At 39.2% G+C, this 25,059-nt stretch overlaps 2 protein-coding genes across 2 annotated transcripts in view; one reads left to right on the top strand and one right to left on the bottom strand.

Moving 5' to 3' along the window:
- TCP11 (t-complex 11) overlaps nt 1-20,422 on the bottom strand; it is a gene marked incomplete at both ends in the record, with an annotated part of 47,189 nt that extends 26,767 nt beyond the window's left edge. The window contains 2 exons of the mRNA XM_083358136.1: nt 19,085-19,178; nt 20,238-20,422. Coding sequence (XP_083214262.1) covers nt 19,085-19,178; nt 20,238-20,422 — 279 coding nt within the window. The remainder of the gene's footprint in view (nt 1-19,084; nt 19,179-20,237) is intronic.
- Nucleotides 20,423-21,830: 1,408 nt separating this feature from the next.
- The window catches only part of SCUBE3 (signal peptide, CUB domain and EGF like domain containing 3), a gene marked incomplete at its 5' end in the record, with an annotated part of 126,295 nt that continues 123,066 nt past the window's right edge, over nt 21,831-25,059 (top strand). The window contains one exon of the mRNA XM_083358292.1: nt 21,831-21,903. Coding sequence (XP_083214418.1) covers nt 21,831-21,903 — 73 coding nt within the window. The remainder of the gene's footprint in view (nt 21,904-25,059) is intronic.

Here is a 25,059-nt window from a genome sequence, read left to right as displayed (position 1 = left end):
CTAGGGTAGGGGTGTCAAACTGGTGGTCCGCGAGTCAAATGCATCAGGTGCAGGCCATGTCCACCCCAGCTCCACAAAGGCAAAAAAAAGTCGTGATACATCATGATACATCATGTGACACGATCGGGTTTGACACCCATGTTCTAAGGAATAAAATTCACAAGGCAAGAAGAAAACAAGATATCCTCTTAAGCAGAGACAATGATGGCAAATTAGAAACAGAAATCTACCATAAAACCACTAACCAAATACTCCAATACCAAAGTAACAACCCAATCTCCCACAAGAAAAATTGTGGAAGAACTCTGCTTAAACTAGCACAAACACATTGCAGCAACCCTGAATGTCAAAAACAGGAAATAGATCATCTATACAACATCTTCCAAAAAAAAATGGATATCCATGTAACTTTATCAAAAAGTGCCCAACCACTACAGTACAACCAACACAAGCTGTGAAAAGAATAACACTGTCATATAAAAAAAATCTCAGAAACAATGAAAAGATTATTACAATCACATGGAACAAACTAAAGCCCACTAAAGGATCTTAAGTAAACCAAAAGGCCCAGTAGCACCAGAAGAAAAAAACAGGAGTCATCCACAACATAAAATGTAAGCCATTATCTAGGACAGTTAGAAAAGTAGCAGAGCATGAACATCAAGTAGCAACTCGAAGACATGATACACAACACATGGATAGACCTTACCATAATTTCAACTTGGGAAACTGTGAGCAGAGAATTTCTGGAAACCTGGTACTTGAGCAAGTCAGCTATCAACAGGCTCATAAAGAACATCTAGATACCATTCAAAGAGACAATAAAAAGCTGACAGCCTGGCCAGCAATCCACACTCAGATAAGCATAAATTACAAGAAAACAAAGGTTATGGCTTTTGCAAAAAGGCCAAAACTCTACTCATGGTATCTTAATGATCATAATATAGAGCAGGTAACCAGCTGCAATTAAGCTCTTTCTGACCAAGTTGCTAGCATAGCTTCTCTATGGGACCTTGCTCAGACCCTCAGCTTCGTGTTTCACACCATTGGAAATAGTTTGATCCAAATTTATTAGAGCAATTCTCCAGATGCCACGTTGTGTCTCAAATGCACTTCTGCTCCTGGAGACAGGATTGATAAAAGTCAAAGCAAGAATCTGTATAGCTTCTTTGAATATCTGGCTAAAGCTTAATTTCTTTCCGCAAGGCCTTGCTCCATTAATCCTTCACGACATATTTTCCTCATAATGGATCAAGACAGTTGAGTCCAACCTTGCCAAACTAGGCTTCTCTCCAGCCTCAAATTGGACTATGACCAAGCAAAACAAACCTTTTGACGAAGGGTAGTGGACATCGAGAGGCAAGCAGACTTAGGGATAGCTCCGCTGTTTCTTGCTCCAGACTCTATTAGATATGTTGTTACTCCTGCCAATTATCTTAGCCAGTTGGAGTCAGCAAAACACTGGAAAGCATTTTTGCTCACACGGTGCCATGAGCTTCCATTGGCCATCCTGTGCGGCAAGTATAAAAAGATACCACTGACTGAAAGACTCTGCTCCTGTGGCCCAGGAGAGATGGAGACCGTTGGACACATACTCCTTCGATGTTCTTTCTATAGAGCTATTCGAAAAAAAACCTTATCCTCCCAATAATCAATAGGTATGCTGGCCATTCTGACACTACTTATCTCCAGTGGCTGCTTAAGGACAAACAGGCTGTGAATACGGTGCAGGTAGTTAGATTCTGCACAGTAGCACTGGGGATTTGTCGGAAACATAAATAAGTTAAATATATTTGAAAATATTATTTTTAGATCTTTTTAATAATTTTTTAAAATTAATTTTATTGTATGTGTTCTTATTCATTATTAGATCATGCCCAGTGCATTTTTATATATGTATGTAAATAGCTTCCAACTGGATATTTTACTGTTTCTGACCATATGGCTGTAATAAACTGATTTGACTTGATATTGTTACATTCAAATCTACTCTATAGTGAAGGTTCAATTTTTTCTCAGGTCATATTTTGGCCAGAGGTGGATTAAAAAAACATGGGGAGTGTGATTAAAATGCATATACTATTAGAACAAACATTGAAAATTGCAAAATAGAGGTAACCTTACCATGGCATTTACTGCTTTTATAGTTGATTAAATATAATTTTGGGGTAGTAAATTACAGGGTTACATAAAGTCCTATGATTTTATTTTAAAGATTTTGGTTGTTTCCTAGAGACAATCTCACAAGATTCCAGCTTTCCTTTAAAAAAGGCCCCAACCTTAAATACACCCTTGAGTAAATCTCATGATGTTTATGATCCTACATTTGCCAATCTTCACTTACAACTAGAGAGAACCCATGAAGCCTCAACAACCATAAAGTAAATAGTTTTGATTAATAATAACAAATATACTGTATTGATAAACCAGTCCACGTGGGGCAGGGCTACTTATATTTTCTTGGACACTTGGAGTCAGCAATCCTACACTCAATACTAATAAGAATTCTCTCCTATATAGGCAAACAAGCTTATATTTTTAATTCATCTTCTTGGCTATTTTCAATCACTATTTATAATTTATGATAATAAATGATTCATATTTGTTTGTATGAACTGTTTTTGAAAAATATTATCCTCTAGTAGACAGACCGAAACACCCCGCCCCCCCAAATTTGGACATTTCCAATTCCTTTTGACATGTGCAGCTAGCTTTCCATTTCACTTGATGCAAAGCAGAGATCAAGCACATACTATTGCACAAAGCACTGCCTAAGCACATGTTTTTCTTTAGAGCTCTGACAGTGATATTAAATTATTAGCCATCTAATTAGCAGCATCTCTCGGTTGAAATTGGTATGCCAAAACCATGTTCAATACAAAATTATAAAAAAACAAAGGGTGTGATCTTATCTTTCTTTATGGCCAAGCCATGAAATAATTTAGCAGCAACTATGATGCAACAACAACCTAGTCTACTCATGTATTGGCTAATATAATGGTTTGCATTAATCCTTTAACAGAGAGAGGAACAACCACAGCTTTTTAAACTTAAGGAAGAGACAGAAATGATGAAGGAGCTGTTTGATTAACAGTGGCCTCAACTTCCCTGCTTGATTATCTCCAGTTTAAAAGATCACACATAGCAAGATCAAAGAAATTTTGCACTTAAAATTTGATGCAGTTGTTCCCAGTTCAAGATTGGTGGTCTAATTCTATGTAAGATTAGTTCATAAGAGTCAACATAAATGTTGTTTACATGATGATCCAGTTTATTTCTGACTTTAGCTGCAATCTAATTTCCATGTTAAGAATATAACCCATCCATTAAGTCTAAAATATGCAACCATTTTTTTTTGTAAGGGTTACCCTTGTCTTACCCTTTTGGTGGCATACTGTGAGCTACATTCCCTAACGTAGGAAGGGCCAAAAGAAAAACTAAGTTTGATTTAAATAAATTGTGCATAAATACAGTTAATGTGATTTTGCAGAAGAAAATCTTGAGTGAGTGTATCTCTTGCTGTTCTGACTGATACTAGAGAAGTTATCATTTGCAAACTCTTCAAGCATACCCATTTATAATTTATTAATTTGAAATGTATTACTGTATATGCACACTGAATACCAGTTTGGTGTGATGAAGGCAACAAGTATTAGGCATTAAAGCCAGCTGGGTCAGCCCTAGGAAGGAGATAATGGCAAGCCACTTCTGAAAAAGCTTGCCAAAAAACCTCCATGAATCATACATGATTGAAAGGAAGAAAAAAAATATTGCACACAATCTTGTCAATGTATCATATTTTTTTGAATATTTTACCAAAAGATACAAGAACCACATTGTAAAATTTAACTAGTGTGATTTTTTAATATAAACATTTCAGTTGCAGGAACCTTTAAAATCAGGACAAGAAGGAAGTAGCTCTTTTGATCTGTAGATGTAATATCTGCTTGTCTAATGGTGTGTGTATGTTACTTGTAATTTTGCCTTTTGGAATGTTTATCTTCTCATTTTGGTCAAAGACTATACTCTTGTAGCCACATAACTATGGATCAGTTCACTGCTTATGGAGTATTTATCTTGTAAATATTACACTCAAAAGATTAATTTTCCTTTGATAACTAGAGTTATTGCTCTTGGGGATTGTGGTTTGTGTACAAGTGGATGTTCAATATTTATCAAACTACAAAATCCAGAGTACATAGGAGGGAAACCCCACAGAAAATAAAATTGCACAGAACTAATATATATTCTCATTCCTCCACATGTACTATCTTTCTTTTTCCCTGACTGTCCTAGGAGATAAAGGAAGGAATAGTGGGGTGGGGGATCATCTGCGCTACAATTCTTTGCTAACATATGCTTCATTCTGCTGACTATTATTTCCACACCATGAGCCTTAGAGGCTCAAATTAGCACTATCCTGCCCTGAAAATGCCAATGTTTCCATGTGGTTCCTTGACCCTGTTCTTTAGTTTGTGGTATAGAATTTAACATCTTGTTAACTTCCTGTTAAAAGTTGTTTTTCCTGTTTAAAATAAAAGGGGTCCTCATAACAACTAGGGGAACAACACTCTGGAGCCTCCTTTTTCAGACAGATGACCTAGGTGATTTGCTTTTGGATATTATCCCAGATATGTTTGTGTCCAAAGTATGGTCATGCCTTGTTCCTCCATTAATGTTTGGCATTTATCACTGTCCTTTATGTTGTGGACTTGCCAGATCTCTTCCCTGCTTCCTTCTTTTTCCAATTTCCCATTTTAAAAACTTGAGCACAATATGATGACTATCTGATTTACAATCTTATCTTTATGTTACATTTGTTAGCTAAGCCCTGTATCAGTAGTTAGCATACAGGTAGTCCTTGACCTATGACAGTGGTGGCGAACCTATGGCACGGGTGCCAGAGGCGGCACTCAGAGCCCTCCCTGTGGGCACCCGCACCATGCCTCAGAGGTGGCAAGTGTCCCTCTTCAACCAGCCGCCCTCCACAGGTGTCTCTCCCCACGAGCAACATTGAGGTGACCACACCCACCTTGGTCACACCCACCCAATCTTCCATGACCACCATAGCCACACCCACCTGGCATCCAGTGATAAATAAGTGGGTTTGGGGTTGCAGTTTGGGCACTCGGTCTCTAAAAGGTTCGCCATCACTGACCTATGATGACAACTGAGCCCCCAATTTCCGTTGCTAAGCAAGACAGTTGTTAAGTGAGTTTTGCCCCATTTCATGGCCTTTCTTGGCACAGTTAAGTGAATCACTTCAATTGTTAGTAACATGGTTGTTATGTAAATTTGGTTTCTCCATTAAGTTTGCTTGTCAGAAAATTGCAAAGGGTGATCACATGACCACTGGACACTGCAACCATCATAATCTTACATGCCAGTTGCTAAGGGTCCAAATTTTGATCACGTGACCGTGGGGATGCTGCATTGTAAGTGTGAAAAATGGTTATAAGTCACTTTTTTCAGTGAAGTTTTATCTCAAAAGGTCACTAAATGAATGGTTGTAAGCCGAGGACTACCTGCGTATATGTCAAGGTAATAAATTAATAGCTAACCAGCTTATGTAATGTAAGATGTATGATGTAATGATGGGAATGACGCAGCAGGGTCTATGTCCCTTTAAGAGCCAGCTGTGTCTGTGTCTCTTTAAGAGCCTTTGTATAAAAGGAAGGCTCCTGCTGTGTTCTCTTCTTCCATTTCCTGTTGTAACTGTGGTGTGTTGGATCCTGCTGTATTAGCATGTGTATGTATATTGTTCCTGGTATTGTAGATAGTATAAGATAAACTACCATTTAATATAGACCACTGTTTACTGTGTTTACTTCTGGGTTACCTTGCACAATAAGACTGTGCACACTCTGACAGTATAGCTTGATAAAACTTACCAGGAGGGCATCTGTATCTGAGCTGCAAAAATCCAGACAAACAACAGCTGGTACAACATTTTGCTTCTGCTATTTAGTGGTTGTTGGTTTCATGAAGTCCAGATATGGTCTTCCTACCAATCGCTCCCCTCCCAACCTATTTTTTTTCGGTCCCAACCACCACTCATTTACCCACCAGCCAAGCACAATATCTCAAAGCAACATACCACAGGGAGAGGGAAATGTCAAATGCATAAGGTCTTGTTAAATATAGCAGCAGTTCTTATAGCAAAGTAGTGACTTTCACTTTCCCATGTCTTTTGGCCCCACATAAAGCCCCCCAAACCCCTAAAAATAACATGAGGAAGTGGGGAAGGTAACAGAGGGCAGATTTATGTGGAGCTAGAATTATGCAAAGATCAGGCTGAAATGTGGAAAAGAATTGAGGCCAGGGTACATGAAACAGCTTTGATTTCTGTACCTTTTCCACTAGCAAGGACTATTGCCAAAGTTGTGTATGTTAGTGTCTGATAAAAAAAAAGGTCAGCCTGGAAAGGGGGTCTATTGGCATACTGCTAATGTGGGTAATATAATTCAGCACTAAGGTGAAACAGAGCCAGTAGTGCATCAACAATTGCAATTTTATAGAAATAAAAATCATTCCAGACAATCAAAAGTGAATGACAGTTTTTGGCTGATGAGGGGTGAATGCTACTTTAAATCAGTAGCAGGAAAATGGCCTATATCTCTTGTTATAGCTCTGAATTATTTCATATGATTTTTAAGAAGCTGTGATTTTCATGCAGTATTGTTTCCCAAAGTGTTATAAATTATTTTTAAACAGACCATAGCTTAGCATAATCTTTGTCATTAAGCCTTCTTAGATTTGCTGAGAACTAGGTTGTCACTTGAGTCTATTCCACTACGTCTATTATTTGGTAATGAAAATGTTTTAAGGCTAAGGAAGTTGTCCGTGAAGCATATTTCTTGCTTTATGTACTACAAGTACTGCTTGCAAGGAGTTTGATCACTAAATTCAAGACTTGCATTTTCAATTACCTTTTCCTAACTTGCCTTCTGAAAAATATTTTGGATATTTTCCATTAGTAATATAGTTGTGGAATAATGGAGAAGATTGCTATAAATATTAAAAACTTACCATATGTACACTTTATACACATTTAATTTCTTGAAGTAATACAAGATGCATATAAGTGTGTAACCTTTATGCATCATTATTTCCTTTAAGAAAATTGCTCCGGAGAGCTGAAATCAGGAGCTGTGATAATTTAACAAAATTCTCCTGCTTTCTGTTCAGCTTAAGAACAATTAACATCATATAGGTGTGGATTCAGAATGTCTATCCTTTTCAGAATCAGTATGTATAAACCTGCTGAGCAAGGCAATTATTTATACGGTACTTATGGAATCTATAGCACTGATGATGTTACCTAGCTTGGGTAATGAAAGGTCTGTAAGAAAACAACCAAGGGCTCCTCATTAAGGAAACAGGTATTCTGAGTTTGGGAATAGATCACTAATATATGAATAATAAATAATAAACCTTTATTGTCAAAGTACAACATGTGTACATTGAGATTAGCTGAGCCTCCCCCCCCCGTGCTCTCTCCCCCCAACACACAGTGACAACAAACCCTCCATCCTACCACACCATGTGAACCAACTACACCACACACCGGCCTCCCAAGTCAATTCTGCATAAGTTCACAGAGATTATGTCCCATTTAAAAGCCTAACAGCCCACGGATAAAAGCTATTTTTCAACCTGTTGGTACGGCTGGCTATATAAATGTACTGTATGTAGCTGTTTAGCACTGGGGCATTTTTTTTAAAAAAATGCTGGATATGTAAAGTTGGTATAAGTATTTTACACTTGTTGTTTGTGTTGTAGAATGGCTGAGCAGTAGGATTGGAGTCTCAATTTTTTGCCTTTTGTGTCAGCCCATTGTATCTTCACATCCTGGCCTCACTTCCTTCTTTGGAGTAATGACTAAGTACAGGAGTGCTACTGCCACCATTAATTGCCAATGGGCAGTCACCTAAAGTCTTCCTCCTACTATCAATGTATGTTGGAGATAAGTCTCCCATACCTTGTCCTGCCCCTCTGGTGACTGAAAAAATAAGAATTAATAAAAAAAATATGATTCAATCTTCTGGCTACATGTTTTCAAGGTATGTGGTTAGAGGATTTCATCCCTTTCTCAGGAAACAGATCAATCTCACAAGAAATAAACAAAATCATATGTCATTACAAAAAAGAAGACATTAAATTAAAAGCTTTTAAAATGTAAATCTTAAAATGCATTCATTCAGTGCTGTAGAAAAGAAATTACAAAGTTGTTTTGATCAGGATCAGCAAGTTAATTGAATATCCATAAGAAAATGCAAAGAAATGCTCCAGACAGATCACAAGATGGCACTGGTCTCAAACAAATAACAATTTATATGACAGAATTTCAAAAGAGATCAGAATAACAGAATAACAAAATAATGCTGTAGGAAGTTCAACTGATTAAAGTTTGTAAGAAATGTATAAATACAAATAATAAGCTCATACTCAAACTGAAAAATGGGTAAAGGCTGAAATTACACTATTTGTTAGCATGAATGGAGAAGTAACAGTAATATATATACTTGATTCAGCACCACACAGAATAAAATATTAGCTCAAATTTAAGAAATTAAATCCTGGCTAGATCATCTATGAAAATAGAAAAACTGCCATTTTTTTTCCTTTAAAGAAAAAAAACAAAAAACCCAAAGAAAAAAACAAAAAAATCCCCCAAACTGACTCAGGATTTAAAGCTTTCTAACATCTTTTTTTGATATATCCTGCAGAGGAAGAAATGGTGGATATCTGTTTTTATATCTGTCATAAAGGACGTCTCTCCTTTGGAAATGAATTGAGGCACTTGGGCATCTGTGAATGTGAGCTATTGATTGTCAAGGAGGGCACATTCATAATATTGTGCAATTTATGTTTTTGACACATAGATCAACATAGTTAAATATCTTTTTTCTTAAAATAGGTTTCCAGATTTAGAATATTAAAAACACACTGTTTATCTTTCTTCAGTTTGTAAAACATAGGTGGAATTACATGCTTCCTTAAATTACAGCAGCAACAATAGTGGTCAACATCAGCTACGGTAAAGTCATTTTTATATCAAAGAATCATGTGTATTTTGATCCAAAAGTGTAATGTAATGGTTTTTCAAAATATGTTCTACTTTCTGACAAATTAGAGTGTTTATGTAGGTCTACCCCATCCACCTGGCTCTCTCCTTCCCTGAAAGATGCTGATTGCACAGGAAGAATTAAGATTAGTATTGCCATCCACTATTCAAGAGTTTTGGCTGGTCTGTAGCATGAGTTCACACTATTTTAAAGCACTAACCTCTTGTGTACTTGGTGACACATAGGAAAGAGGATTAAGAATAAGAACAGCAACCATTTTCAGAACACAAACAAATTTGCAGTGCCAATATGTTTTTTAACAGAAAATACCAACAGGCGTTCTGGTGGCTATAAAAAAAACTCTCTAAAGAATAGAAACAGACCATGCATCCATGAAACCATATGGAGAAAGTTGCTGTAAGAGAGTGTCATAATTGAGGTTTTTAACTGAAGGTCAAATGAGGAAATGGCACAAGTTTCTTTGCATCATTGAAAACGGTTTTGGATAAACCTTGTTTAGTCATGAACACATATTCTGACTCTCATTGTTTTATCTTAGTATCTGCTTCCGTTTTATAAAATAGATGACAGAAACTATGAAAGAGATGTTTGGTAAACTTCTTCTCATGTTAAAAAAGTATAATCAAACTTGAGACATGTGAACATAAATCCACTTCTAACTATTTTTTAAAACTTACTGTTTTGAATTACTCACAATGTAAGTAAAAGACTGTTCATTGAAAGCATATACATTGAGATTTCTATTTGAAGCTGCTGAGTTTAAGGATGAGGACTTTTGGAGTTGGGTCTCATCAACGTGATGATGACCTCTAGACCAGAGGTCCCCAACCTTTTGGACACCAGGGACTGGTTCCGTGGAGAAAGGTTTTTCCACAGACCAGAGAGTGCATGGTTTTGTGTGCTGACTGCATCCCACGGATGGGTCTTTGCTTGTTTGTGCGGACCAGTTGCTGGCATGCCACAGCATGGTACCAGTCCACGGACCAGGGGTTGGGGATCTCTGCTCTAGACTACATATTCATTTCAGTTGATGCAGTGGAAGCCTAGATTAGTGCTTAATATTGATAATGTCCTGTGTGATGAAGGCCAATAAAGTGACACTCAATCTTGATAAGAGTACTGTATATCTTTTATTCATCGCTTCTCAGCCTTTTGGCTAAGATCAAAAAAGCAGGTCTAGATGAATCAAAAGTTGGAATTAAGATTGCCGGGAGAAATATCAACAACCTAAGATATGCAGATGATACCACTTTAATGGCAGAAAGTGAAGAAGAACTAAAGAGCCTCTTGTTGCGGGTGAAGAAGGAGAGTGCAAAACTTGGGTTGAAATTTAACATTAAGAAAACCAAGATCATGGCATCCGGCCCTCTCAATTCCTGGCAAATTGATGGGGAAGAAATGGAGGTAGTGACAGATTTTATTTTCCTGGGCTCCAAGATCACCGCAGATGGGGACTGTAGCCAAGAAATTAAGACGCTTGCTCCTCGGGAGGAAAGCCATGGCAAATCTAGACAGCACACTAAAAAGCAGAGACATCACCCTGCCAACAAAAGTGCGTATAGTCAAGACTATGGTCTTCCCAGTTGCAATGTATGGCAGTGAAAGTTGGACCATAAGAAAGGCCGAGCGCCAAAGAATTGAGGCCTTTGAGCTATGGTGCTGGAGAAGACTCCTGCGAGTCCCTTGGACTGCAAGGCGATCAAACCGGTCAGTCCTAGAGGAGATCAACCCTGACTGCTCTTTAGAAGGCCAGATCCTGAAGCTAAAACTCAAATACTTTGGCCACCTAATGAGAACGAAGAACTCACTGGAGAAGAGCCTAATGCTGGGAAAGGTTGAGGGCAAGAGAAGAAGGGGACGACAGAGAATGAGGTGGCTGGATGGAGTCACTGAAGCAGTAGGCGTGAGCTTAGACTCCAGAAGATGGTAGAGGACAGGAAGGCCTGGAGGAACGTTGTCCATAGGGTTGCGATGGGTCGGACACGACTTCACAGCTAACAACAACAATATCTTTTATCTGCCCAGAGTTTGCTTCTATATAGTTTGGAACCTTACTAGGCTCCAACTGGTGCAGAATGCAGCTGTGCGAGTGGTGTTGGGGGTCTCCCAATACTCCCATGTTACACCTCTGCTCCACGAGCTGCATTGGCTGCCAGTTACCATCCAGGTGAGATTCAAGGTGCTAGTAATGACCTATAAAGCCCTACATGGCATGGGTCCGGATTACCTACGGCAGCACCTGCTGCCGGCATCAACCTCCCTCTGTCCAGTGCGCTCCCACAGAGTGGGCCTCCTCAGGGTGCCTCCGATCAGAGAATGTCGATTGGTGGCCCCCAGGGGGAGGGCGTTCTCTGTGGGCGCACCAGACCTATGGAACCGCTTGCCGGTTGAGCTCCGGATGGCCGCCGACCTTCGCTCCTTCCGGCGCGATTTAAAAACTTATTTATTTGAACAATCTGGCCTGGTTTGATGGGTTTGGGGTTGGGTCTAATTTTAACATAGTTTTAATCATTGTATTATATTGGGCATGATTATTTAATTCTTTTAACTTCTTTTAACCTTTGTATTTATATTCTGATATTTATTGCCCTGTACACCGCCCTGAGTCCTTCGGGAGAAGGGCGGTATAAAAATTTAATAAAACTAAAACTAAATAAACTATATGAAAGACTATGGATGAGGATGAATGAGAGGTCTTTATTTTTTATTATGATGCATCATCTATAAAAGTTTTTTTGGCTGGAAAAACTTCCCTGTCACTTGGTATTCTGGATCTACTGTATATATCTACATCATGAATAATAAGGGGTGATGCTGTATCATAAAAAATATTCTGGCATGCATTCTTTTTGCAGCATATTTATAGAACAAAGAGCAATGTAGAAAAATCAAAATCGTTTCCTTTATAGACATTATGATATTTTCATATACTGTACTTCCATCAACAACTCTAACCTCAAAAGCATTTTCATAAATTGTACTGAGATTGTTATACTTGCGCATTAGTAGAAGCCCTATAAAGTAGGAAGACTACAGTGTATCATCTTGTGAATCTTGGAGAGACACTCAAGTTTGGCTGTGTTGAAGTTTCAAGAATTGCAGTGGTTTCCAGCTCATACAATAGTTGCTCAATTGTTGCTGGGATCCAAACATCTTTTTCACAGCAGCCCATCTGTTGTGAGAAACATCACTTAATTTTTCCCAGCATTTAAACCACACTGTGATGTTTCTGGGAAATTTTTGCTGGAAGAATTGGGTGGTCAGAGTTGTAGCTGCAAATACAGGAAAGTTTTCCAGGAGAAGGAGGGGGAACTATTCTAAGATAATGCATATTGAGGAAGTCAGACTGCAGAAATCCATGCCCCTGTATATTTTTCACAGCCGCCGTGAATTATTTCTTAGCTTACAATATTAGGATAGGCATAATAGCTCCTGAATCAAAATAAAATAAATGTATGGGTTAAAATATCTTTCCAAATAATAAGGAAAGGTTGTTTGTAGTGCAATTCAGACAAATACCTCTCTAACAAAATAGTGTAGTATCTTCTCCATACAGTGTCAGGAAACCTTGACAGGAAATGAGGTAGACTTATTAGAATTTGTCAAGAGATAGGACAGAGGCACATTCTTGCATTAAAATGTTTTGAAGTGATTAATATCAGCCAACCTGAAATCAATGATTATTTTTAAATTTAATAAATTTAAACCTAACAGCTGAAAGCCTTAATAGTTTATAATGAACACACAAAAAGGATAAAAGTAATAATACAATTTGAGTTAAAACATGTCCAAAAAAGTCAAACTAAATGCAAAATTAAACTTCAGTTAAAAAGCTTGGGAAAATAGTCTTTGCCTGGCATCAAAATGATGCTAATGTGGGTGCCAATCAAACCTCTCTGGAGAGGGCATTCAATAAAAGGGTGCCTCCACAGAAAAAGCTATAAAGAGCAATCTAACCCCCTTTGGAAGGGACACCTGGAGGAGGCCTCATTAGAAGATGTTAAGATCTGGATAGGAACATACAGGAGAAGGTGCTATTTTAGGTAACAATATTGTCTTTAAATAATTGTTAATTCTGAATTTAAGGGACTTGCACAGAATTTCCTCCCTTCTATTCCCATTCTTAGTTTCCCATGTGTACTGTTTTATACTCAAAATGTAAAATCTAGCTCTACCATATCTGATTCATTCTAGTGTCAGACACTGTTTTTTATCTGTTCTGACTTAATGCCCAGTCATCTCAAATCCCAAAATCTTGCTGCAAGAGGAATAAATTGATCATTTATTTATTGATATTAGCTATGTGCCACTCTTTATTAAAGGTAACTCAAAGGTAACAGGATGATTCCCAACCGTTTAGTATAATTCCAGTGACATTGTTAAAGGTAAAGCTAAAAAGATACTATTACATAATAAGTGAAAGAACCTGGAAGAAATAAAACCTGGTGCCTATAAAATAATAAAGCAAGCTTCCATTAGGAATGGGATTCCTCAGCCAATGTACCAGAGCCAAAAGGCCTTAAGCAAGGATCTCTATCATAGTTATGCTGCATACCACCTCTGTTCTATACCCTGCAGCACAGTTAAATAATCCAGTGAGTTGGGACAAGTTACTGACAACTAATTTTAGAATGCTTGATAGGAATATTATTGGCATTCCATTTGGAAAGGTTCCATATTGTTACAAAAGAATAATGATGTCTACCCTTTAGGTTTGTTTGACTTGGATTCTCAAATGTTTATGTACTGGCCTCCAGTAATAATACGAGTCTCTACATATATTAATGTTAGTATTAGAACAATATGCAATTGGGGTGATCCAGTAAAGTCACAGGCAATTGCTTTGTAGAAGTTTACATTACACAAATAAGTATCTCAGGACATAATCTCTCCCACTCTTCTTGAGATATTATTACTCTGCTTCTAAAAACTGTTTTGTTTTTCTGCTGCTATTTCTGTCTCCATCCTATTTTTTGTTTTTTTCTACATCTCTCAAGTCTTAGAACACCCATTCTTCCTGCTATTGATTCTTCCAGCCTTGCTGATTCTGAAGAACTAAAGTCAGCCAGGAGTTTAACGCTACATCTTGAGTTAATTAGCACGTGGTTTTCAACTTGCTAAGGTCAAGGTTCTAACTTCATGTGGATTACAGTGGCAACAAAATCTATATAATTGATCTGTAGTCTGGTTGCTTTGTCTTACAGGTTCCTGCAGCACATCCTTATGCTATCTGATTAAACAATTGATCCTATTTAATTCAGCAGCAGGACATGAGTTCTGATAATTGTGAAACACAACCCTCCAAAACTATTCATAAGCCTCTTTCAAATTTCCCAGAAATATGACTTTGTAGACTCCTGGTCTGAATTTTATATATCACGCTGTGTGTTGATTTGTTTACAATTTCTAATAAAAGTAAAACTCCCCTTCATGGATTACTGCCTTGTTGTGGTGAAGGGGCTTGCGTAATTCAGTGAAGCTATGAGCTATGCCGTGCAGGGCCACCCAAGACGGAAAGGTTATAGCAGAGAGTTCTGAAAAAACGTGATCCACTGGAGAAGGAAATGGCAACCCACTCCGGTATCTTTGCCATGAGAACCCCATGGACAGTACCAAAAGGCAAAAAGATATGATGCTGAAAGATGAGCCCCTCAGGTCGGAAGGCATCCAATATGCTACTGGGGAAGAGCAGAGGGCTAGCACTAGTAGCTAGTACTAGTAGCACCGGAAAGAATGAAGCGATTGGGCCAAAGCTGTGGATGTATCTGGTAGTGAAAGGAAAGTCAGATGCTGTAAAGATTTTTTTCTCCATAGGAACCTGGAATGTAAGATCCATGAATCAAGGAAAGCTAGATGAATCAAAAGTTGGAATTAAGATTGCCGGGAGAAATATCAACAACCTAAGATATGCAGATGATACCACTCTAATGGCAGAAAGTAAAGAGGAACTAAAAAGCCTCTTGTTGTGGGTGAAGAAGGAAAGTGCAAAAGTTGGGTTGAAACTTAACATTAAGAAAACCAAGATTATGGCATCCGGCCCTCTCAATTCCTGGCAAATAGATGGGGAAGAAATTTATTTATTTATTTATTTTTATTTATTTATTTTTATTCCATTTATATCCCGCCCTTCTCTGAAGACTCAGGGCGGCTTACAAGCTTAGCAGTAGCCTTCATTCTATGTATATGCCTGCTTATTAGGGCTTTCACACATCCCCCAAGCGGCATTATTACAAAGTCAGCTTATTGCCCCCAACAATCTGGGTCCTTATTTTACCTACCTCGGAAGGATGGAAGGCTGAGTCAACCTCGAGCCTGGTGGGATGCGAACCTGCACTAATTGCAGGCAGCTGGTGTTACTTAAGGAGGCATCAGCCCACTGCTTCCCCACTGTTGGAAATTGGCTGGCAAGATCACACTACCTCAGGCCTCTGCTACATTTGCAAATACAGGCCAATTGCCCAGCAGCCAAATTCTGATCATGTGACTAGAGAGTTATTGTCACAGTCATAAGAGAGAAGATTGATTGTAAGTCTCTTTTTCAATGTCTTTGTAATTTAAAACAATCACTAAACAAGTGGCTTTCAGTTGAGATTACCTTTTAAACCAGTAGAAATGGAAGTAGTGACAGATTTTATTTTCCTGGGCTTCAAGTTCACCGCAGATGGGGACTGCAGCCAAGAAATTAAAATATGCTTGCTCCTGGGGAGGAAAGCCATGGCAAATCTAGACAGCACACTAAAAAGCAGAGACATCGCCCTGCCAACAAAAGTGCATATAGTCAAGGCTATGGTCTTCCCAGTTGCAATGTATGGCTGTGAAAGTTGGACCATAAGAAAGGCTGAGCGCCAAAGAATTGAAGCATTTGAACTATAGTGCTGGAGAAGACTCCTGTGAGTCCCTTGGACTGCAAGGCGATCAAACTGGAAAGTCCTAGAGGAGATCAACCCTGACTGCTCTTTAGAAGGCCAGATCCTGAAGCTAAAACTCAAATACTTTGGCCACCTAATGAGAAGGAAGGACTCACTGGAGAAGCGCCTAATGCTGGGAAAGGTTGAGGGCAAGAGAAGAAGGGGACGACAGAGAATTAGGTGGCTGGATGAAGTCACTGAAGCAGTAGGCGTGAGTTTAAATGGACTCCAGAAGATGGTAGAGGACAGGAAGGGCTGGAGGACGTTGTCCATAGGGTAGCGATGGGTTGGACACGACTTCGCAGCTAACAACAACAATATCTTTTATCTGCCCAGAGTTTGCTTATCTTGTTCTATATAGTTTGGAACCTTACTATATGAAAGACTATGGATGAGGATGAATGAGAGGTCTTTATTTTTTGTCCCAGTCCTAGGCCTTCAGGCGGGTTTTATAAAACTTTTTCGCTTTAGGCCTGTGCTGCTGTGTGCAAAAAAAAAGGTTCAATCAATCAATCAATTTCAACTTCTCACGGGAAAAAAAAAGATCTCGCAAAGTTGGAATTGATTGATTGAACTTTTTAGTCCCACCCAGTCTGCCGTTACCACCGCAGCCATGGCCACCCAATGGGCCATGGCCACCCAATGGGCCACACCCACCCAATGGGCCATGCCCACCCAGCACCTGATGATACATAAGTGGGTTTTGGGTTGCAGTTTGGGCACTCGGTCTCTAAAAGGTTCGCCATGTAAGACTATGCATTAGCTTTTTGCAGAGAGAGGTTGTTTTGTGGACCAATCTCACACATGAGTCTTTTATCTGATATTATGTAGTTAAGATTTACCACCTGAATGAAAATTATAGCTTGCAACCTGTTGAAGAGTTATGGAGACGTCATAGATCATGGGTGTCAAACTCGCCATGTCACATGACATGTTGCGATGTATCGCAACTCTTTTTGCATCGCCGGCAATGAGGTGGGTGCGGCTTCAGTATGATGAAACCGGCCTGCGGGCTGGCACTTTGACACCCCTGTCATAGATTTTCTTCCTCTTTTGTGTCATTAGGTTTACACATTCAACTCATATTGCACAAGTTTATTTATCCTTAAGTCATTTTTGGAATTATTTGTTGAATAAAAGGCAACACAAACTGTGAAATAATACTAGGAGAAAACAATCTCATCATGTACTATCTCTCCACTAGACATTGCAGTCTAAAAAGCAAGATGTGGAAAGGATCAGCCCACGATATTTCACTACCTGAAACAGTAAGTGATAATTTCCTTTCAATGAAGGAATGTAGACAATCCATGTTATTTTTGCATGCAGGAAAAAAAATACATAAACCTTTTCTTGGGAATAAAAGTATCACAAGACCCAACAATAAATGAAAAAACAGGTTTATTCTGCCATTTATCTCCTTATAACTTCTATGATTGAACTACTTTTCTATATCAGCCTGTGCCAGTCTGATATCCTCCAGAAATGAATGAATAGAGAATTGGAATCTCAAGACACCTGGTGATTCAGTCATGGATGCTATCATATTTAGGGGTAAAGGTAAAGGTAAAGGTTCCCCCGCACATGCGTACTAGTCGTTTCCGACTCTAGGGGCCGGTGCTCATCTCCGTTTCAAAGCCTAAGAGCCAGCAATTGTCCGAAGACGTCTCCGTGGTCATGTGGCCGGCATGACTAGACGCCAAAGGCGCACGGAACGCTGTTACCTTCCCACCGGAGTGGTCCCTATTTTTCTACTTGCATTTTTACGTGCTTTCGAACTGCTAGGTTGGCAGAGGCTGGGACGAGTAACAGGCGCTCACTCTGTTATGCGGCACTCGGGATTTGACCCGCCAAACTGCCGACCTTCAGATCGACAAGCTCAGCGTCCTAACCCACTGAGCCACCGCGTCCCTATTTAGGGGTAGGAAAGGTTAATTATGGCAATTAAGCCAAATGTGTCAGGTATATTATAGCATCAAATGCAAGTTCCAACTGATTCTACAGTTAAATAACCATTTCTACCTTATTCAATAAAATATTAATTTATTAAAGATTAAAAATTAAATGTTTCAATATTGTACAGGTCTTATGAACAGTTTATATATACTGACTTATAGCCTGAGTAATCACAGGTAAAACTATTTCCAAATCTAAACAGTACCTTTAGAAACTCTAGTAAGCACTTCCCACATTTAATGAGGGGGAGTATATTTGATAGCTCTAATTTGAAGTATGATTATAAGAATTGATCACAAGACAAGTAAATTCAAAGTTTTCACTTGAGTCACAAATTAGGTAAAGGTAAAGGTTCCCCCGCACATGCGTGCTAGTTGTTTCCAACTCTAGGGGCCGGTGCTCATCTCCGTTTCAAAGCCAAAGAGCCAGCGCTTGTCCGAGGACGTCTCCGTGGCCATGTGGCCGGCATGACTAGACGCCAAAGGCGCACGGAACGCTGTTACCTTCCCACCATAGTGGTCCCTATTTTTCTACTTGCATTTTTACGTGCTTTTGAACTGCTAGGTTGGCAGAAGCTGGGATGAATAACAGGCGCTCACTCACTCTGTTACACGGCACTCGGGATTCGACCCACCAAACTGCCAACCTTCTGATCGACAAGCTCAGCGTCCTAACCCGTTGAGCCACCGAGTCACAAATTACCAGATTCAAATTAATCATATTTTGAGCAACTATGTGAAGACTTAGCTCTTTTGAGAAGTCTATGAGGCTGAGAAAAAGAGAAAGTATTGGAAATTCTTAAGTTACAACCATTTGTTTCATGATGGTTTGAAGTTGCAATAGTTCTGAAAAAGTGACTTACAACCTATCCTCAGAGTTATGACTGTCATACCATCCTCACAGTCATGTGTTCACAATTCAATCACATGGGAATTGGCTCATGTTTATAATGGTTGCAGGGTCCTGTGGTTACAATTTATGATCTTCCCAGCTTTGGGGGGGCGGGACAATCAAAGACAAGAAGTGAGCAGAGAAAGTTGAAAATTGAGCTCTTGTGAAGTCTCGTTTAATGACTATGCAACTTCATAACAAATTTTCCAGACCCAGTTGTGGTTGTAAGTCAAGGTTTACCTGAACAATCAGCAGCAAGGTGGATGGATTCAATAATACTGGTGATGGATGAACCATTGGAAGATCCAAATAACCAGGTTGAGGAGAAATCATCCTGGGAAAAAATTATTTATGCAGTTGACACCTATTTCGTGCCACATCACTATCATCATCATCACCACCACCACCAGAATTGGATTGTAACAATCCAGAGGAACTGTAGATGGCAGCAAAGAGGCGTAGAAAACTCTTAGTTCATCTAAAAGTGTTCCAGATTTTGTAGTCTAGATTTATAGTCCTAATTTAAGGTCTGAAATCATGGTTAGCAAGCCATAATGCATATGTTTATATATGTGTGTGCGCATACGTTACATAGCACACTAAGACACAACTGGATTTTTAAAAAAGTATGTTACACCATACGTTATTGCTTGTTATAGATGTTATATGACACATAATCAGGGCATCGTCTATACTCAAAACTTGTTTTTGTGCATTTCTACATATTCATTACAAGACTACATTTTGCCAGTTTATAATGATTTCCCCAGATTCTGCCCTTCCCCATTCAAACAAAGGGAGGTTCCGGGGCAATTTCAGTTGTCTCTACAGGTAGTCCTCAACTTAAGACCATAACTGAACCCAAAATTTCTGTTGCTAAGCAAGACCATTGTTAAGCGACTTTTGCCCTATTTATGATCTTTCTTGCCACAACTGTTAAGTTAGTAACAAGTTAAGTGAATCTGGCTTCCCCATTGACTTTGCTTGTTAGCAGGTCTCCAAAGGTGATCACATGACCCTGGCCGACTGCAACCGTCATACATGAGTCAGTTGCCAAGCGTCTGAATTTTGATCACATGACCATGGAGATGCTGCAATGGTCCTGGGTGGGAAAAGTGGTCATAAGACACTTTTTTCCAGTGTCACTGTAACTTTGAACCGTCTCTTAAACAAAATGTATAAAGAAAGTTTTTTTTTTCCCCTTGGAGACGAAAAGTTCTCTTCACACCCTTTCTCCTCCACCTTACAAAATTCTAAGCTTGCCTTGAAACGATCAATTTACCTGGGAGGAAAAACTAAAACAAAATAGAATAATCACCCCTAAAAGTACCAACCCAACAAGCGAGACATGGGCCGGAGGAGGCAAGCCTTCTCGTTTCCATTTCTGCAGTACAGAAAGCCTGTTGACTGAAAAAGAGGACCAACAGGATCGATAACCAAGCGCTGCAGGCTGATATCTGCTGAACTGGAATTTCGCCGGATTTTTGTGGCATTATCCCCATTTTTATTAAAACTCCTCTCAGCAGCCCAGTCCGAACTATGCTGCCGGGCGTGGGGCGTCGTGGGCTTTCTGCTCATGCTCAGAGATACTCTCACCCATTCCCTAAGCCGAGCGCGTGGAAAGACTGGGCACGGGGCCAGAATTTGACTTCCATTTTTTTAAAAAAAAAAATTCCCAGAGCGCGTTTGATTGATGAGATGATTTATTTGACAACCACAAGACCGCTCTTCATAAGACAAGACAAGCCAGGGAGTAGAAATCCGCCCCGGGGTCTGGAAGCAGGAAGATGATAGAAAAATCGTCAGTGGCTCGTTCGAGACGAGGTTGGTACGACGCTGTAAAAATCCTCGGTGATTTAGAGCAGCGTTTCCCAACCTTAGGAACTTGAAGATGCGTGGACTTCAACTCCCAGAATTCCCCAGCCAGCTATGCTGGCTGGGGAATTCTGGGAGTTGAAGTCCACGCATCTTCAAGTTCCTAAGGTTGGGAAACGCTGATTTAGAGAGGGTTTTTTTTTTTCCTTCCCCTCGTTTCTTTCTTTCACCCATCCCCCCCTCCGCCAGCAGTGGGAGAGAGAAATCCCTTTGATCTGCTTGTTGCTTTGCTCCGGCGAGTGCGTCTCTTTGCCTTCAGACCAAGCACCAAAACGTGTTTTTTTTTTCCTAAAAAAAAAAGTGTTACAGGTCACGGTATCTGCAAGCTGGTTTCTCTCTCTCTCTCTCTCTCTCTCTCTCTCTCTCTCTCTCTCTCTCTCTCTCTCTCTCCCTTCCTTCTTAATACTCTTTCTGAACACAATCCCCTTTCTCATGCCCCTCCCCTTTCCTCCTCGCCCGGCAAAGGGGCTGTTGGGTCTGGAACTCGCTCGGGAGTTTGCATTGATCCATTGATTGCACATGGTCTCTGGCCTGACCTCCTTGCTCCCAGGGAAGCGGTCTCCATGGCTACTGGCCCTACTTCCCCCAGTGGCAGACTGTAAATTCCTGCAGGCAGAGCTGAAGAGAGCCCGGGCGGGTGGGAGGGAGTGAAGAAGGAGCAGGCGAAGGAAGCGAAGGCAAATAGAAAGAAAGAGAGAGAGAGAGAGAAAAGAAAAAAAAGGGCGTTGCTCGGATGGACCTTTACAGGTCTTCAGCATTGGACCACGGCCCTTAAAAGAAAAAAGGAAAAAAGGGAAGGAAAAAAAAATAATAATCTGCCGCTCTTAAAGAGGCAACTTGAAAGGCGGGTTTTTCCCTCTCTCCTCCCTTCCTGGGTTAGTAGTAGCATCAGAAAAAACACCAGACGAAACCCCCGATAGCAATTTGGCTATCCTTTCTCCCAGTAGCCGCTTTCATACGCCGTCAGGAAAAAAAAAAAGTTCCTTTGTTTTGTTTTGTTTTGTTTTGCCAAAATCTGCGTGCGCTCTGTGCGTGCCTTCAAAGCATCAGAGAGAGAGAGAGAAAAAAAAAACTTCCCGGTTCTTGGCGCAGGCTTCTGCATCGATTGAGAATGGGGGTCTTGGAGATCCTTGGATTGTGCCTGGTTCTCTCCTTTGGCAACCCTGTGGCTAAAGCTAGTCAAGGTAAGGAGGATCCCCAACCCTGCCCCGACCTCCTTCGATCTAGACGGACGCGGGTATTTCTTCTCTCTGGGTATGCGCGAGCGCGCCACATTTAGGCACGGAACTTATTCCTCTTACTTCTTAAATGTTGGGTTTTGTCCGCGAGATTAGTAAACCAACCACTGGTGCCAGGCAAAAATGTAGCTTTTAACTGTGGGACGCAAACCTTTCAGTGCATTCTTTCGAAGACTGTTGTTGTTTTTTTAAAGAAATCTATTCTCTGACTTGCTTTGAAGCGTAAGGAGGAAGAAGGAATGGTTAGGGGGTGGCTTATGAATTTTCCTCCCCAGCTACAAATCAGAGTGTTTGCTCGGATTCCTATTTTTTTTTTTGCAAGGTTGATAGTACTTTTAGAAGCAATTGCTTTTAAGATTAAGATGGGGCATAAGACTTGAGGGAATGTTTTTGTGGGATAAGCGGTCACATATAATGCAACTTCAGATGTTAGATGCAAAGATTCTTGGCAAAAATACGTGCTTTAACTTAATTTATCTTGAAGCAGCTTGGCTGATTTTCATTTAAAATCAGACATGCAAATCCAAACAATTTGTTTAGATTCTTCCCCTTCCTAAAACAGTAACATGTCATACAAAGTGGACAATGTATGATACAAATGTGTTAAGGAAAATGTTTTAGCTTTATAGTTTGTACTGTTTCTTTTATAAAGTGATGAGAGTTTTAAGATTATTTGCTACTGCTTTAGCAGTATCCTTTTTAACAATTTAGAATCTCTTTTTTTACAATAAAAAAAGTGCAAACGGTGTTTTGGTTTTATTTCTATGTTTGCAAGCCCACTAAAAAGGAACTAGTTTCATGTATAGTTTTATGATTTTAGTTTAGAAAGAAATGCTGAGGTTTTGATTACAATTAGGTTCAGTGTGTACATTGCTTTCATATTCTTATCATAATATTTATTTATTAAAGCTCTTTGGTTTCAAATTCTATTAAGCTGTGGCCAGATTTATGTAAAAACAGCATAGCAAAATTCCACCCTGTAGAAACTTGACTGATACTTTGGGGGAGGGGAAGGAACCAGGATGGAGTTGGGTAAGACTCTTGCAGGTAAAAACATCTTCCTTTGTTACATCAGTTTTAAATAGAGGGCAAGAATGACATTTCTGTGAAATTTTGCAGATCCGTTTTACCGTAGCTGGAACACTGATTTTTTTAAAATAGTTCACTCTCATTTTAAAAACATCCCCAACAGTCTCTTTTAATGAAAAAGAGTTCATTATGCTTGGAAAAAATCATTTATCATACATGACATGTAAATTAATGTTGTTATTTAGAATACTGATTGTTCATATTAACTTTTGGGGGAGAAAGATTGGGACAATTGAGACTGAAGATGGTGATAATTGAAAACCAAAAGGTTTAAACTTGAGTCCTCATTTCTTAGGTGGTGATGGATGTAATTTTATATCTTGACATCTTGGAAGTTTCACAAACAAGATTAATCTTGAAAAAGCATACACATTGATGAATGAAAAAGTAAAATGCATATTTAAAATCCAGCGTATATCATTATCTGAATAACCAAGTTCATCTAAGAAACAGTGCAATAAATGTTTAAAAGCTATAATTAGACTAGGGGTATTCTATCATTTGAAATTACCATTTTTCCTTACTATATACAGATGGTATTCTCCATAAATGTTGGGACCACATTTCCTCAAAGTTACAGCAAGTATGTCCAAATGGCAATATAATTTTGAGAAGCTGAGAAAGACTTGATAAGGACTTGATAGTCTGCATCCATGCAAAATATGTGGCAGAATGCTAACCAATAATCTTTTAACAAGTGCAGGGGAAAAAATCCTTTCTCAAATATGCCAAGGCAACAATGGAGGTAGTAAAAAAATCGATATACTGAAAAACCATAGCTGACAGTTAATAAACCATGATAATGAAACGTGTGTTGTGACATCCCAACAAACTCCAGCCTTTCATACATATGTTCCAATAATCTGAGAGGTGCTTCTGAGCAGCAACTCCCGGTGTATGTAAAGCCAAAATCCATCTGATACTGAGGTGTTCCCTTCCCTTTGCTGTATTCTGTTCTTCCATTTCAACAAAATCTCTTTTTTTTTTAAATCCATGCTTATTATAGGAGATCTAACAAATAAGTAGCAGAATATGAAATACAATGAGTCTTGCTTTTATGAAGAGTGAGTGGGTATCATTGATAGTACCTTATAACAGCAGGCATGGTATTTTTCAACTACATCTACTATGTGTGATATTTAAGGACCAGCAGCTGAAAACTGTGGGGCCAAATCTGGTCTTGCATTGGGTGCTTATTTTTCATGCTGCCTGTTCAGAACCAGAGCAACTTTACAGGAGAAGCAATGTATATAACCATCTTGTCTAATTTAAAAGATTGTGATAGAGAAATTGTTTACATCCTATTTTCATATTTTCTTTACAGGAAAATTGCCAAGTGATTAGGCATTTAAATTGCAACAGTGCTCAGTCTGTCATCTAAATAACATCAGAGATAAACCAATAAGTTTTGAGCCTCAATAAATGTTACCTGCATTTATGCAGTTTTCTATTTAGATTATTAAACTACTCTTTGGTCCTATTCATACTTTTTTCTTCTTCTTTTCAATTGTGTCAGATTCTCAGAGACTGCTTGCAGTTTTCTATCTTTTTTCAGAAGTGGTTTGCAATGTCTCCTCCTTAGGGTACAGAAAAAGTGACTTGTCCAAGATGACCCAGTTGGCTTTGTGCCTAAGACAGGACTAGAATTTATGATCATCCGATTTGTAGCCTCTTGCTTTAATCACTACATCAAACTGGCTTTCATTCATAACTCCATTATGGTTTATTTATTGGATGCTTAATATGTAAGACAGCAACAGATTTATCCTCCAGGCCTGTTTCAAAAGAAAGCAAGAAGAAAATGAATGAGTTGGCTTTAGGAAAGTGGTAGACATAATTAATAATACAAATCCATATAAAATCTGGTTTTCATAAATAGTCAACAGGAGATGCTAACAAAGTGGTAAACTGCCAGCACATTCTGTTTTCATACAAATAAACTGCTCTGAATGTGGATTCATTTGGACATTCACAAACACAGAAAATAAGAATGACAGACTAAGGTTAGCCCGG

The sequence above is a fragment of the Vipera ursinii genome (assembly GCF_947247035.1).
Source record: "Vipera ursinii genome assembly, chromosome: 3".
NCBI lineage: Eukaryota > Metazoa > Chordata > Lepidosauria > Squamata > Viperidae > Vipera > Vipera ursinii.
The sequence above is the reverse complement of the archived record's forward strand: the minus strand, read 5'-3'. Positions and strand labels throughout refer to the sequence as shown.